The sequence below is a fragment of the Gymnoscopelus microlampas genome (assembly GCF_963454915.1).
Source record: "Gymnoscopelus microlampas genome assembly, chromosome: 11".
Lineage (NCBI taxonomy): Eukaryota > Metazoa > Chordata > Actinopteri > Myctophiformes > Myctophidae > Gymnoscopelus > Gymnoscopelus microlampas.
This window is the reverse complement of record NC_139948.1, coordinates 22584874-22599165: the sequence shown is the minus strand read 5'-3', so window position 1 is coordinate 22599165 and position 14292 is coordinate 22584874. Positions and strand designations below refer to the sequence as shown.

The following is a 14292-nucleotide window of genomic DNA, read 5'->3' as shown; positions in this document are numbered from 1 at the left end:
GATGAAACATGTCACCTGCTGGTGGAGCTCCTGTGTCTTTATTCATCTTGTTTCATTAAGGAGTTTTCCACTTTATCTTCGTCACACGCACGCACGAACGCACGCACGAACGCACGTGCGCACTCACTCACGCACACACACACACACACACGCACACACACACACACACACACACACACACACACACACACACACACACACACACACACACACACACACACACACACACACACACACACTCGCACGCACACACACACGCACGCACACACACACGCACGCACGGCACGCGCGCACGCACGCACGCGCGCACACGCGCACACACACGCACACACGCGCACACGCACGCACACACACAGATACACACTTGAATCAACCTGCACATGCGTTACTGTAGTGCCATGTTTCTCATTACTGGCTGGACCAAACTAATTCTCCTCTGACCTCTGCATAACCAAATTACTGCAGGTTAGACACTATAAAGTGGAGGTCAGGTAGAAAAAGAGACAGATAGAAAAGAGGGGAAGAACAGCACTCAAACAAAAGAGATGGCTCATAGAAAAAAACTCTACCTGACTGGTGAGGAGATCTGTCTCTCTGTCTAAAGTATATCTATCTATCTATCTATCTATCTATCTATCTATCTCTCTGTCTGTCTGTCTGTCTGTCTGTCTGTCTGTCTGTCTGTCTGTCTGTCTGTCTGTCTCAATTCAATTCAATGGGGATTTATTGGGATTTATATCTATGATGTTACATGTTTTGGGACTAAGATCGGTCAAATCGGCTGTGTGTATCTCTGTGTCCATCTCTCATACTTCTCTATCCTTCTCTCTCTCTCTCTCTCTCTCCTCTCTCTCTCTCTCTCTCTCTCTCTCTCTCTCTCTCTCTCTCTCTCTCTCTCTCTCTCTCCATACAGTAGTGTGTATGTTGTGGTGTTGTCATGCTGTCCCTCTTGGCGACCTGTTGGACCGAGCGGCTCAGCGCTCAGATAAACTGCACTCTCTCAGCACCACCCTGACCCACGAGCTGGTCAGTATGTGTATGTGTGTGTGTGTGTGTGTGTGTGTGTGTGTGTGTGTGTGTGTGTGTGTGTGTGTGTGTGTGTGTGTGTGTGTGTGTGTGTGTGTGTGTGTGTGTGTGTGTGTGTGTACTCTTACCTGTGCAATGCCAATTGATATAGTGTTGCCCATATACTGTAGGCACACCTGCTGTAAATCTAAAACATCCAATACTTATTTTATTAGCTGCAGCTGTGTCCCGTACATCATGATTTCTAACCTCTAGATGGCAGCAAATTCGCAAAAGTGGCGCAAAAGAGGCCTAGGGGTTTTCTGATGGGCATGGATTTGTCGTCAGTTTATAATAATTGTTCTCCTTCGCTCTCTCTCAGGACACTCATTTTCCTCCTCTAGGCCGCCTAATGATGCCCCGCCCCTCCATGTGCCACACCTCCTCTCTCCAGACACCCAATGACAAGGACCAAGCTCTCAGAGTGTCGGTCAGTCAACATGCTGCTCTGTTCACTTCTAAGTTCTCATCTACCACCTTCAGTTCTCATCTAACCTGTCCTCCCATCCCATCCCCCATTCCTCACCTCCTTCCTTCCCTCAACTCTCCATCACTAACCCTTCCCCCCCAATCAGGAGTCAGACCTGCTCTCCTTGGCTCGGTCTCTGCTCCAGGCCTGGGTTGACCCCCTGTTGTTCCTGTCTTCTGTGGCTCCCAGCCTGCCTCACCCATCTCACAACGCCATCTACAGCAAGTTACAGGAGCTGCAGGACCACTCCAGGAACCTGGGCGATGGCCTGGACATAGTGTCTGGAAAGGTGGGTGCTCACCAGCAGGAGGGATTTGGGTTGAGGTTGGGGAGATGAAGATTCATTTATTATTTTGTCTCCCCTCTCCCACCCCCCTTCTCACATTATTGTCACCATACCTCCTTCTCCCCTCCCTTTCCTCTGCCTCTCTCAACTCCCCCCTTTCCTCCTCTCTCTCCTCTCCCTCCCTCTTCCCTCTCTCCAGATGGGCCCTTCCTCGCAGTATATTTCCTCCCTGCCGTACCGACGTGGAAGTGACCTTGGCCAGGACAAGACCTCCCGTCTGGTCAACTTCCACTTCCTGCTATCCTGCTTCCGACGTGACTCCCACAAAATTGACAGCTTCCTCAAAGTGCTGCGCTGTCGCCTGGCCAAGACTAGACCCGAAATGTGCTGAGGAGGAGGCGAACACGCACACACACACACACACACACACACACACACACACACACACACACACACACGCGCGCACACACACAAAAATCTCATACTGTGTGACCAACCCATGCATGCAGTAGATACATACACCATCAGCATATCAACCGCCATCAACTCTGTGTTTAATTGGATGTTCCGTGTCACATACTGCCTAATGGAATAGCATGCCTTTGGAATGAACTACTATCAACACAACCAATGCCTATCGTCTGAGGTTTACTTAGTTGTGCGCTAGTGTCGCACACTGAAAATAGCAGATATACAACAAGCTCACAACGCATCACATCATGATGATCATCACGTTGTGAGCTTGTATAGTAGATCGGCTTATTTGTTTAGCATTTCTGCTTCATTTTGACAGAACAGTGAACAGAGAGATACTGTAGGAAGGGTGGGAGAGAGGGGGATGACATACAGTAAAGAGCCTAGAGTCAGATTCAAACCTGGGTGGCATCTACTGTATGTGCTCTTACTTAGTGATCCACGAGGGGCCCCCTTGTTACAGACGTTCCTTCCTGCCAGACTAGACACATTTTGCCAGTGTGCATGCATACCTTTTATCCACTAAAGATTATAACCTGAACCTTAGCATCCCTATTCTGGGCTGAACATTAAAGATAGCAGATCGGTTATTTAAGTATTTGGTGCAGAGGGAAAAAGGTGGGGGCCTAGTTACTACAATTTAAATAATAAAAATGTATATGAGCTTTGACATTAACCCCTATTCGAATCTTTTCAAAAATAGCAGATCTATCAGCTCTCAACGCGAGCTGTGGCCGTGTAAAATATTGACAATTGCTTTGCACAGAATCATATGGCCAAAATAGGGACTCCAGCTCAAAGGTGGTTAAACAAAGCACATAGACAAGGACTAGAGCCTCACTTCCTTGAATACAAGAAGTTGTGACCAGAACTGAAAATAAACCCCATTTAGCCAGAGATTCCACAGCCTGCAGTAGCTTCCTTTGAGTCCCTCTGCAGTTCTTTTGTGCCTGTTTCATCTGACTCGTGCTTGTGCAGCATCTGACAAAAAGCTTGTAACTTTTGCACTTTAGCTTAATTTATACATTTTAGAGAGCAAGCTGTGTGTAACAAAAATATCTATTTCACAAAATTCACAAAAAATATGAATAAACAATATTTCTTGCATGATGATTTTTTATCCCTGAGTCTGTCATACAGTACATCACATTTTCTGCAAGTATTTATGAGTATGACCGTATGAAATGACAGTATGAAGGTTGTACAGGTACAGTATGAGCTTAATACTGTTCCCCTATGGTAGACCTAAAACTATAGTAATAGTACTGTAATGCAGTAAGTAAATGAATAATAATAATATTATTAATAATGATGATGATAATAATAATAATAATTGGCTTAATTTCTGATGTGTTTCACTCCGTTTTGTTTAAAGTTAGTTTTCTACAGGAAAAGCAAGATCAAATAGCCTAAGCATTATAATAAGGTAAATTAATGAAATGTCTACATCATGTAATCAAAATAGATTTTAATGCAGCAAAAATGTATTAGTTAATTCCACTTAAACCCCAGCATCCTTATTGTGGGCAAGGCTTTCACATAAAATAGCAGATCGACAAGCTCACAACATTGACACAAAAGAAAATACACTAGTATTGAGCCCTGAGGGATGTGGTTAAAAAAGTAAGTAGCCTACAATGTTGCCATGACGACACTTCCTCAAACAGAAACCCGACCACAACAGTGGATATCCTCGCTGTAGGCGGCATATAACTCTATGGTTGTAGGTGACCAATAACACGTTCAGTGATGTATGTAGTAGGCTAGGATTGATTGATTGATTGATTGATTGATTGATTGATTGATTGATTGATGGATTGATGGATTGATTGATTTGAGTAATAGGCCTATCTATGCTATGAAACGTTTGAATCGCTGTAAAGTACTGTATAAGTACAGTTTTGAGGTATTTTTTTACTTAACTGGAGTATTTCCAATTTTCAGTAATTTTACCTCAACTCCACTACATCTCAGACACGAGGTAAATATTGTACTTTAACTTTTTACTACGCTAAAATTATTTGAAAGCTTGAGTTGTTACTTTGTAGATTTTGATTATTATTACAAAACATAGCCTATTGATTACCCATCAGCCCTATATACATTTCGGCCATTTGAAAATAGCAGATCTGCAAGCTCACAATGCATTGCAATGCATGCATGCATTGTGAGCTTGTAGATCTGTTTTCAAAAGATTTTCATACATTTGAAAACTTGTGAAATGGGACATTCTGCATAATAAGTTGCATACTTTCTACTTCTGGTACTTTATAAGTACGTTTTGATACCAATACTTTTGTACTTTTACTCAAGTAAATTTTGAATTCTGGACTATTATTATTGTAACAGAGTATTTCTACATTCAGTATTGATACTTTTACTTAAGTAAAGGTTGTGAGTAGCCTACTTTTTCCACCACTGGCTTACAGTAGGTCCACATGGAGATGCTGTCAGCAGAGGGTCGGAGGAGCAAGTTCGGAAGGACGAGCTACGACGTCGGCCTCGTCTACAAACACCCTCCGTCTTTTAACGTGGAGCTGCGCAAGGTTCGTTAAAACGTTTTGTGAAGGAGGTTTTACAAGTACATGTTGTCCACTGCTGCAAGTTAAAAGTTTAACGACAGATAGAGTTATAATGGGGGATGGCAGAAAAATGAAATCCATAAATAGGCTGACTGAATACAGGATATAGGCATAGAGTGTAGAAGAGAGAGTAACGTCACGCTTTGATCTCACCGCAAAGCAGGCTGCTGGGCTATAGTTCCAAACATTGATTGATGATTGATTGATTGATGTACTTTATTTAGTAAGACATGAGAACAACAGTACATGGAAGTACAAATTCACAATACAAGGTCTACTAAACTGGAAGGCTCATAAAGCACTAAGCTTGTTTAAAATGAGATCCCCACGCACACAAATCATGATGATCATTGGAACTATCTCATTGAGATAGTGAGACAGAGCACTTCCGCATTCCATACTTACAATGGAAGTCAACGCTAGCGTCATAACTCTCTTATTCGGCTCTGGGTGGGCAGTGGGCACTCTAGGGACATCTGGGCACCTCGATGTAAAATTTGCTATTTTGTCCAAAATGTTAAAACATTTAATATTTGAAAAAAGTAATGTAAAGCACACACGATGTGAACATGCACAGTGCATCATTATCAGACTTAATTTTATCCTTCAACATCTTGTTTATGCCCCTAAATGACTAGATATAGGCTACAGGTTTTATAGCAATTTGTAGAAATATTAGACCGTAATTGTCGAAACAGAAAACCATAAGCGTAAATCTCATTCTCTCTTCCGTATCTCTGTGCGTTCCACCAGGACATCCCTCTCCCTCATCTCCTCCAGAGACGGTCCCAGGCGTCCGCTGCGGGGCCCTCGTCTTCTCTTACAACCACCACCGGCACCCAGCACAGTGGGAGGCCCCTGGCTGAGTGGCAGACCCAGGCCCACTACACCAAGGCCCCCCCACACTGGAACACACACTATGTCAGCGAACTGACCAAACGGGTAAGGGTTGACTGATCTTATTTCAAAATGATATAAAAAAAAAGAACAATAAATACACAGGGAAACCATGTACAAATTCAGAAATGGTCAAAACAAGCTTGTTTGCATTATGGCGGAAGTTGTCTCAAATCACACTAGATGACTTGATTTAACCAGTTAGACCACTCAAATCACACCATGATGACTTAATTGATTTAACCAGTTAGACCACTGCCTTGAAGGTGAGCTAACTAGTGAAATCAGCTGGTATAAAGTTTCCTTCCTACAGAAAAGAAGTACTATAAAATAAAGTTTTATACAGTATCATGGTCGGGCAGAAACTTTATATGACCAAAACGACACATTTGTTTCATAAAAGTGCACCGCCATAAGAGCACCTGTCTGCAATTTGTAACTGGTCCTAGAAAAGTTAGCTAAACACCAGAAATGCCCCCCCCCCCCTGCAACTGTTTACTGTCTATACTTTTAATCCTACTAGTGTTGATGATGTTAGGTTTATTATTGTATATGAATGATCTCATATGAGTTATGAGATTTACAAGTTCTCAAGTTCTTATACTTTTCTTTGGTTGAGTACTTGAAACCTGGCGTCCCTATTTTGGGCTTGTCATTTTAGAAAAATGAAACTTCCAAAAATACCAACTCTGTGTACAGTGTTCAATAAGATAAGGTTTCAATTTAGATATTTATGAAACCCACAGAGAGATGTTGGTCACACTCTATGTCTCATTGATCTATAAGAAGAAGAAAAAAGGAAATATGAAGATACTGCACAAGGTCTCCACCTGCCAGTGATAATATAAATGTGTCAACTGATACTGTGGAAATGGAACTAAATAGACCCTTATAGTTCCATTTGAACACTCTAAGAGTTAAATGAACACTGAGGATTTTACAGTGCACAGTACTTGTGCCGTATGTCATATTTAGAGTTTGTCCTGCGCATGCCGTGACAAATTCCTAGCCACACACTGCTGAATTTCCACTCTTCTTGGGTGACGTTTGACCGTCTGATGTTTCCTTGTTTTCCACTCCATGTACAGCTGGCAAACTGTCCATCTGTCCGTCTCCTTTCTGCACCTATCAGCGAGGCCAGGGACAACTACAGAGGCCTGTGTGGTCCAAAAGCCCCTCTCCTAATGGAAAACTACGACAAACTACTGGTAGGAGGGACAGTCTCATATACAGACAGACAGATAGATGGGCTAATATAGTTTCATGTCGAATTATTTGTATCCTTCTCCCTCAGAGGTTTGGACAAGATGACCAGCTGCTGCTATCAAGGGAGCCTCTTATCAGCACCTCTCATGCACACCACAGGCACTTCAAAAGGTATGGTGTGTGTGTGTGTGTGCGTGCATCTCCTTGTTTATCCACTAGAGGGAAGTGTAGGATATACACATATCATTTTCTTTACGTATACCAGCAATGTTGCCTCACGCACACACGCACACATTCCACACACGCGCACACACACACACACACACACACACACACACACACACACACACACACACACACACACACACACACACACACACACACACACACACACACACACACACACACACACACACACACACACACACACACACACACACACACACAGACACACACTCCTAATCTATGCATTTCCCTATTCATCTTTCTCTCACAGGTCTGAGCTCTTCTTTCCATCAGCTCTGGAGGTCCCGCCTGCTTTCCTCAGTCAGGTGAAAAGCTCTGGCCACGCCCAGGCGCCTGCACGCAAAGCTTCGCATACTCATGATTTGTCAAGGTGCGTCCCACGTCTGCCACGCCCCCTCGCCAACCTGCCGTTCTCTGGGAAGAGCAGTGAATACCGGGACATGTTCTCTGCCATGCCACATCGGCACCCGGTTCTACCCGCCTGGGAATGTGCCAACGCTGGGGTCGACTTCGCTGGAGCACTGTGTGGGAATGGCGGTGCCGCCCCGGCCCTGGCTGGGGCCAGAGCTCGCTTTGGGACTGTTAAACATATCTTAGATGTGCCCAAGATGTACGTGGCAGAGAGCAAGAACTATGGAAGCCAAAAGATGACATTAATCTGATGTAGAGAGGAGTGTTAGGTTTATAAGGGATGAGGACATTGAGCAGAGTCAGATAAAGAAAGCTAGGAGGCTATGGTCTTGGATTCACCACCTTACAGGGTGAGAGGTATTTGAACATATTTATCAGTAATGGAAGTGTAGGCCACTAATTTAAATAAATGCATATTTTTCTCTCTCGTCAACGCAGTCCAGGGTGCGAAGACGCATAGCAGCAGCTACTTTTTGTTATCTTATTTCGTATTAATAATAGGAATAATGAAAAAGTGTTATCTACCGATTTACGTTGTTTATGCCTCCCAGCTCGGCAAATTCATTGGTGCCAACGGGCACTCGCCCTATAAAATATGGATAATCTGGCCCAGATCATTAATTAATGTTTGAACCTCAAAGCTTATTCAGCAAGGTCATCCACCATGATGAACCTGAGTGAGTATTGTTTTGAATTCGGATGGATTTTGATAGACTTTTGCTCTTTTCATCACTCTTGAAATGTGTTAGCCCAGAAAATGCAAGGCAAACAAAGTCAGCACATATAATGTAGCTAATATAGCTCAATACGTTTCAAGAGGGAATGGGTGCTACCAGCTGATGTGACCTTTATTGATTGGAGTTTGCTGATGTCAGCAATCTCCCTGTTTTAGAGACACCTATTTAAAACCATTTAAAGGAAGAAACATTAAAGTGACAAAAATACAAAGGACACGGATAGAAAATTTTGGCATAAGCTTTTAATGTTTTTATTGAGTTTTTGATGTTTTTCTCTTTAAATTGGTTTTGTTTGCTTTTTTCCCAGTAATTTTGTGTTTTTTTTAAATTGTTTATTTTTTTATTTTATTTATCCTATCAGTAAAGGAGAATAGTTGCTCAGTTAAATCAGCATTCACGGTCAGACTTTCATACTTTTTAATAGTACAACTGTTTTTAAGTCTCTTTTTCACAAACGCTGTTAAATTATTACAGTTTATTAACCTTTTTTCTTCTTTACATGTTTCAAAAATATAAAAGGTAAATGATAAACATTCCATTGAAATATATTTTATACAGTTCTTGATTCTTTTTCTCATCTTTTTTTTTTTTTTACTGTTTCTTTTCTCTCCAGCGTTATGACATTAAAATGGTTTCCAGCATCAGTATCCATAGCAACAACCCCATTCAGTGACAATGGAGGGAAGTCTCTCTACAATACCTTCTGTATTCCCTTTTTCTTTCTCTCACTCTCTCTCTTTCGTTTCATCAGAGGCTGGTATATTCGTCCTAGCCTCTTTGTGGCAAGAAGACTAAAGCCCAGCTTATACTTAGTCGTATGACCGTGTCACTTTCCGAAAATCAGTTATTTTCAGAGAGCCACACGGTCAAACAACAGTGTATAAGTTAAGCTTAAGGCTGTGCAAACACTGGAGACATACCCATGACTCCATCACTACTGTTGTAGGATGATGTGCGTGGTTGATTGGCCAATCAATCGACCAATCAATGCTAAAACAGTAGTGCAGCTCCAGTGTGCTCATAGGAATCCTACAGAACAATTAGCTGCGTCAGTGTTAGTATAGTGCAATGTCATTTTGTTTTTCATGAAAACCAAAAGCCAAAATAAAACAAAACAAAAAAACAGTTACAACACCACATGGCATGGCTCAGAGATCGCTTAAAAAACAGAGCAAGAACCAACACACTCAAAAACATAAAAACACAAAACATGAACCGTGAAAAATAAGAACCGGATCTTGAAACTGACTGACTGGTAGAGGAGGAGGCGACGTGACCCAGACAGACAGGAAGACTAGACAGATGCAGACAGACAGGTCAGGTCCTGTTGGTCACAGGAGGGAACTCTGTCATCTCCGAGTGTCCACGGTTCAACCACAATGGATGAAATTCACAATGAAAACAAATAGGAAGATGATGAACAGGAAACAAATGTCAATGACAACAATGATGTGCAGTTACAAATGTCCTCCGGGTGTCATGTCCACTTATCCACGGCACTGAAACATCGCTCCTTAGTGTGGTTTACCCAGAACCACTATTGATATGATGTCACTTTGTTCCTTTCCAGCAGGATGTCAATTGGTGTTCAGGCCACATGACCCGGGTCATCAAACTGAGTCTCTAGACATGTGACACTGTAATCTTCTGTCATGATGTTGAGATTGATTACTTGTCAGACATACACTCTGTGGCCACTTTATTAGGTACACCTGCTCGTTAATGGAAACAGCCAGATCCTCCAAACATATGAACCAACGTGGCTGCAAGTCAGTACATGAAGCAAGCAGACAGGATCAAGAGGTTTGTCTAAACATTAGAATGAACTTTGAACGTGGTATGCTTGATAACAAGCAGACAGCAGCCATGATGGTTCCATAGTTTACAGAATATGACGAAAAATGTCCAGACGGTGGCAGTTCTGCAGGCGAAAAACACCTTGTTAATGACCAGAGGAGAATGGCTAGACGAGTTCAAGCTAACAGGAAGGCCACAAGAACACAAGTAACAGCTTGAGGGGAGTTACTAGGTAGCTGGTTGAACCTAATAAAGTGACCGCTGCATGTAAGTCAGTACACATATGAGAACACCATGTCAGGAAAAATAAACAAAATAAACAACACAAAAACAAGACAAACAGCTTTGTCTGAAGAAATGTGACTTCACTTCACATTCTGCAATGTAAAACACGATTTCTCAGACAAACGTCACTGTAATATATGAAAACAACATGACAAGAACATTTTTTACTTTTACTTTTGAACAAATATTTCTCGTTTCATACAATTGCATATTTCCCATTCTATCTCTTCTTGCCACACTTGACGGAGATAGAGTAAGAGAGAGAGAAAAGAGGAAAAGTCTATGGCAGACTGCAGAGAGGCTCCCCCCCTTCGACGTCCTGGCCATTCACAAAGAAAGTTCAAAGTCGTCTTTTTAGATTTTTCCCCACGCATGCATTAGAGTTCATCTTCAAACAATAGGAGAGAAAAACACAAGAACAAGGGATGCAGAAAAGACAGCTTCTTCCTCAAAAACATAGTGAGGAGGAGGGCTAACCGGAGAGAGAGAGAGTTGAAAAGAGGAGAGGTGTTTGATGAGCTAGGGATGAAGGTGACAGAAAGCATGACATGTCTTAACTCTGCTTTATCTGATATGTTTGCTTATTCAGAGGTGGGGGGTTTCAAGTAAAGTTTACGTTATTGGTTGGCTCAGCTGTCTGTCTTATCACATGGGTGTGGCTTAAGTCAGGTAATCCCCTCAAACTGGTTATTGTAGTCATATTATGTAGCGTTAACAAGGACAGATTACTGTGTCAGAAAGACAGACACGCACGCGCGCGCACACTAAATAAGACACACACCAAACAAAACACATGCACACACACAACTGATAACCATCTCTACTTAAAAGAGAGGCATATCTTCACAAATTATTGCTCTGACAGCAGAATTCCCCTACACTCCACAGTGGAATCCTCCCACTCTCCATTCACGTTAGTCTTTGGGTTGTACCAGTAAATGGATGATAGGGGTCATGATCCATTGATTACTATTTCTCTACAGCGGGGGGTCTAAGCCAAAACTATGCATTCCATCCCCTCCTCTCTTCTCGTCACTGCCTCTCCTTCACCTCTCTCCTAATCCCTCCATCTTTCTGTCTTTCTAAACTATCATTTCATTTAAATGGTAATTTCTCTGTAAGGTCCAGTAGATGAGTAGCTCTGAGAAAGAGCAGGTTGAGAAAGAGAGATTAGTTGGGTGGGAATCCGTCTTAAGATGATGAATGAGAGACCTGAGAAAACGAGAGAGGGAGAGAAAGGGAGAGAGAGAGAGAGAGAGCTAGGGATGGAGATTGGTGTGCCAGAAAGAACGAGAGAGCCAGAGAGAGAAAGAGAAGTCCAGGTGTAGTAAATGACAAATCACTGTGCATATTCATATCCCATGAAGCAAAAGTGTAGAATCCACCCATAAGCTGAATTCACAAACTGTTATTACAAATAAAAAGAACACAGGTACTGAGGGACGTGTGAATTAAGTTTTTGGGTGGACTTTTCCTTTTAAGAATCTCCAGCTGAGACAAACTCAACCCGTTCCCACCATGACAAACATTATTAAATATTACAGGAAGCATTCATCTTTCTATATCAGAGGTCAATAGAGGTCAGTTGTGATTAAATTAGGAATGGGTTTGGTATGAGGGTTGTTTCTAATTATTTTACTTTTTGAAGTTTTCAAATTATTATTTCTCGATTAACATTTCGGCGGATATATTCTTTTACATTACCTGTTAGTTTAGTCTTAATGGCCACAAACCCAAATGACCCCAAATAACTAATCTAATTAGTTAACATAACAATGAGCACCGTTTTACAATTAGAGCAGTGGTCATATTTTCTTCTACATTTGAAATCTGTAAAACTGACACCATTTACAGAAATTCAAGAGGATGATATGATAGGCATCCTTTGGTGCGATGGTGCCCAACGATTTGTTTCTAATCCATAAGGAACATTTTGACGCTGCATGGCAGCTATTTGGATACGTTTTTGATTGACATCTGAATGAATTTTGCTCGCCTTTGTTGGCGGTTAATAGGAATGTTACCATCTTCACAGCAAAAACCTGCCCAGTGTATCACCACCCTGAGATGAATGCAAATATATTGTTCTTCTTCAGCACAATGAGATACAGTGACATCAATGGAACATGGCAAACAGCTTGCAGATCAACTCATATACTTGCATAGATGGTCATTTCAGTTCATGTTAAGAATGCGGTTGTCATTGCAACAGCATTGTATGGATGCATCATCACCTTTGTATGCAATCATACATGATCCAAAATACATAATACATGAAACAAAAAATACTGTTTTGGCAAGTGAACCAAAATGCTCAAAAATAAAATATGACAAGTAAAATGACAGTAAATACAACCTTTGTTTCTCCTTGTATAAATACTGTATGTGCTGCACTACTTTATTCCTAGGTAACTAACTGTATATGAAAGCTGCAATATGTAGACTTGGTATCAATCGCAGGTTCTGAGGACAGATTTCCACTTGATGACATAATGTTGAAAGAGGGTTTGGGAGTGAAAAAGTAATTGTTGCGTAAATGTGATGTCAAGAGGTCAGCGCTTTAAAACGTGTCAAGTGATATTCTGAGTTTTTTTAATTTCTCTGGCATTAATTCTTCTATTGAGAATTTACAGTGAAGAAGACCTGTTAATATAAGAGCTCATGTAAAATCATGAATGGATTCTTTGTGTGTGAGTGTATGCATGGGCGGGACTATTTCAGGCTTTAAAAATGTCCTTCCAAGAACTACACAGTGCAGCTTTAAAAATCTAACTTTAAAACAAGACTTTCAGGTTTAAAAATATAACACAACATTCCCCTAACTCTTCGTGACATCCTAAAATAATTGCAGACCTTGTCCTTGACAAATTGTTCTATATTTTCACAGGTAGAGCCGAGTTGATCCTTGATCCAGTATTTTACCCCTGAGATGAGCCCTGTTTTCAGTTTCCCTGCGATAGACTAATACCTAATTTACTTTTCATCGTACGACGGTGTCGCGTGCCGGACATCAGATCCACAAGTCCACAACATGGGCTTGTAGATCTACTATGTTTGGTGCGCAACACCGTCGTATGATGAGGCATAAATCGGACTTAAGCCGAAGAAAGACTAAGTGATTACAAAGTAATACACAGACAATACTGTAAATAATGCCATTCATGGACTTTACGACACCTTGACACTGATTCATTTCACACAAAGAACTAAATAAAAAGTCTTCATGCAACATAATACGTTGTAAAGCCATCGTCTACCTGGGAACTTCTTGTATGAAGACTTTTTACTTCGTAGGCTCCAACGTTTTTGTTTTGTTTTGTTTGTTTTTGTCGATGAGGCACAAGATTATATTACATAGCTTCAAAATGTGACACAGTAACATAGGCTTTCACTTGCCAGACAAAATGTGACAAAAGAAAAGCTGAATGTGAATTAATGACCTCAGCGATTTGTGGTTGCTGAGTAGTCCTGCTGGACTCACAACAGTTTAACAGACAGCTTGACTCAGGGGTTTTTAGACAGAAAATTGGCAGAAACATGAATCAGCTGATCCAAATTCTTATTATCGTAGTTGTTTTTTAGCCATTTAGTCTCATTCTGGTGAAAACAGATGGACCTCCTGCTCCTCTGTGCTGCTTTCCTCTACACCCCAGTGAGCCACCAGAATGTCTGAACACATGGAGCAAAGATGTCTACTGCTTCCCCTAAGGCAGTGATTCTCAACCTTTATCGTTTCAAGGACCCCCAGTTTGATATGCATTAGGCCACAGACCCCCCTTTGATACCATTCTGTTTATCTCTAGGACCCCTATCTCAACTGTAAAATCCCAAGTCTGA

The 14292-nt window shown here is 41.6% G+C and overlaps 1 protein-coding gene across 1 annotated transcript in view; it reads left to right on the top strand.

Moving 5' to 3' along the window:
• The window catches only part of prl (prolactin), a gene marked incomplete at both ends in the record, with an annotated part of 4422 nt that extends 2211 nt beyond the window's left edge, over positions 1–2211 (top strand). Inside the window, 4 exons of the mRNA XM_084070670.1 lie at positions 914–1026; positions 1388–1495; positions 1641–1823; positions 2020–2211. Coding sequence (XP_083926796.1) covers positions 914–1026; positions 1388–1495; positions 1641–1823; positions 2020–2211 — 596 coding nt within the window. The remainder of the gene's footprint in view (positions 1–913; positions 1027–1387; positions 1496–1640; positions 1824–2019) is intronic.
• Between the last annotated feature and the right edge of the window lie 12081 nt (positions 2212–14292).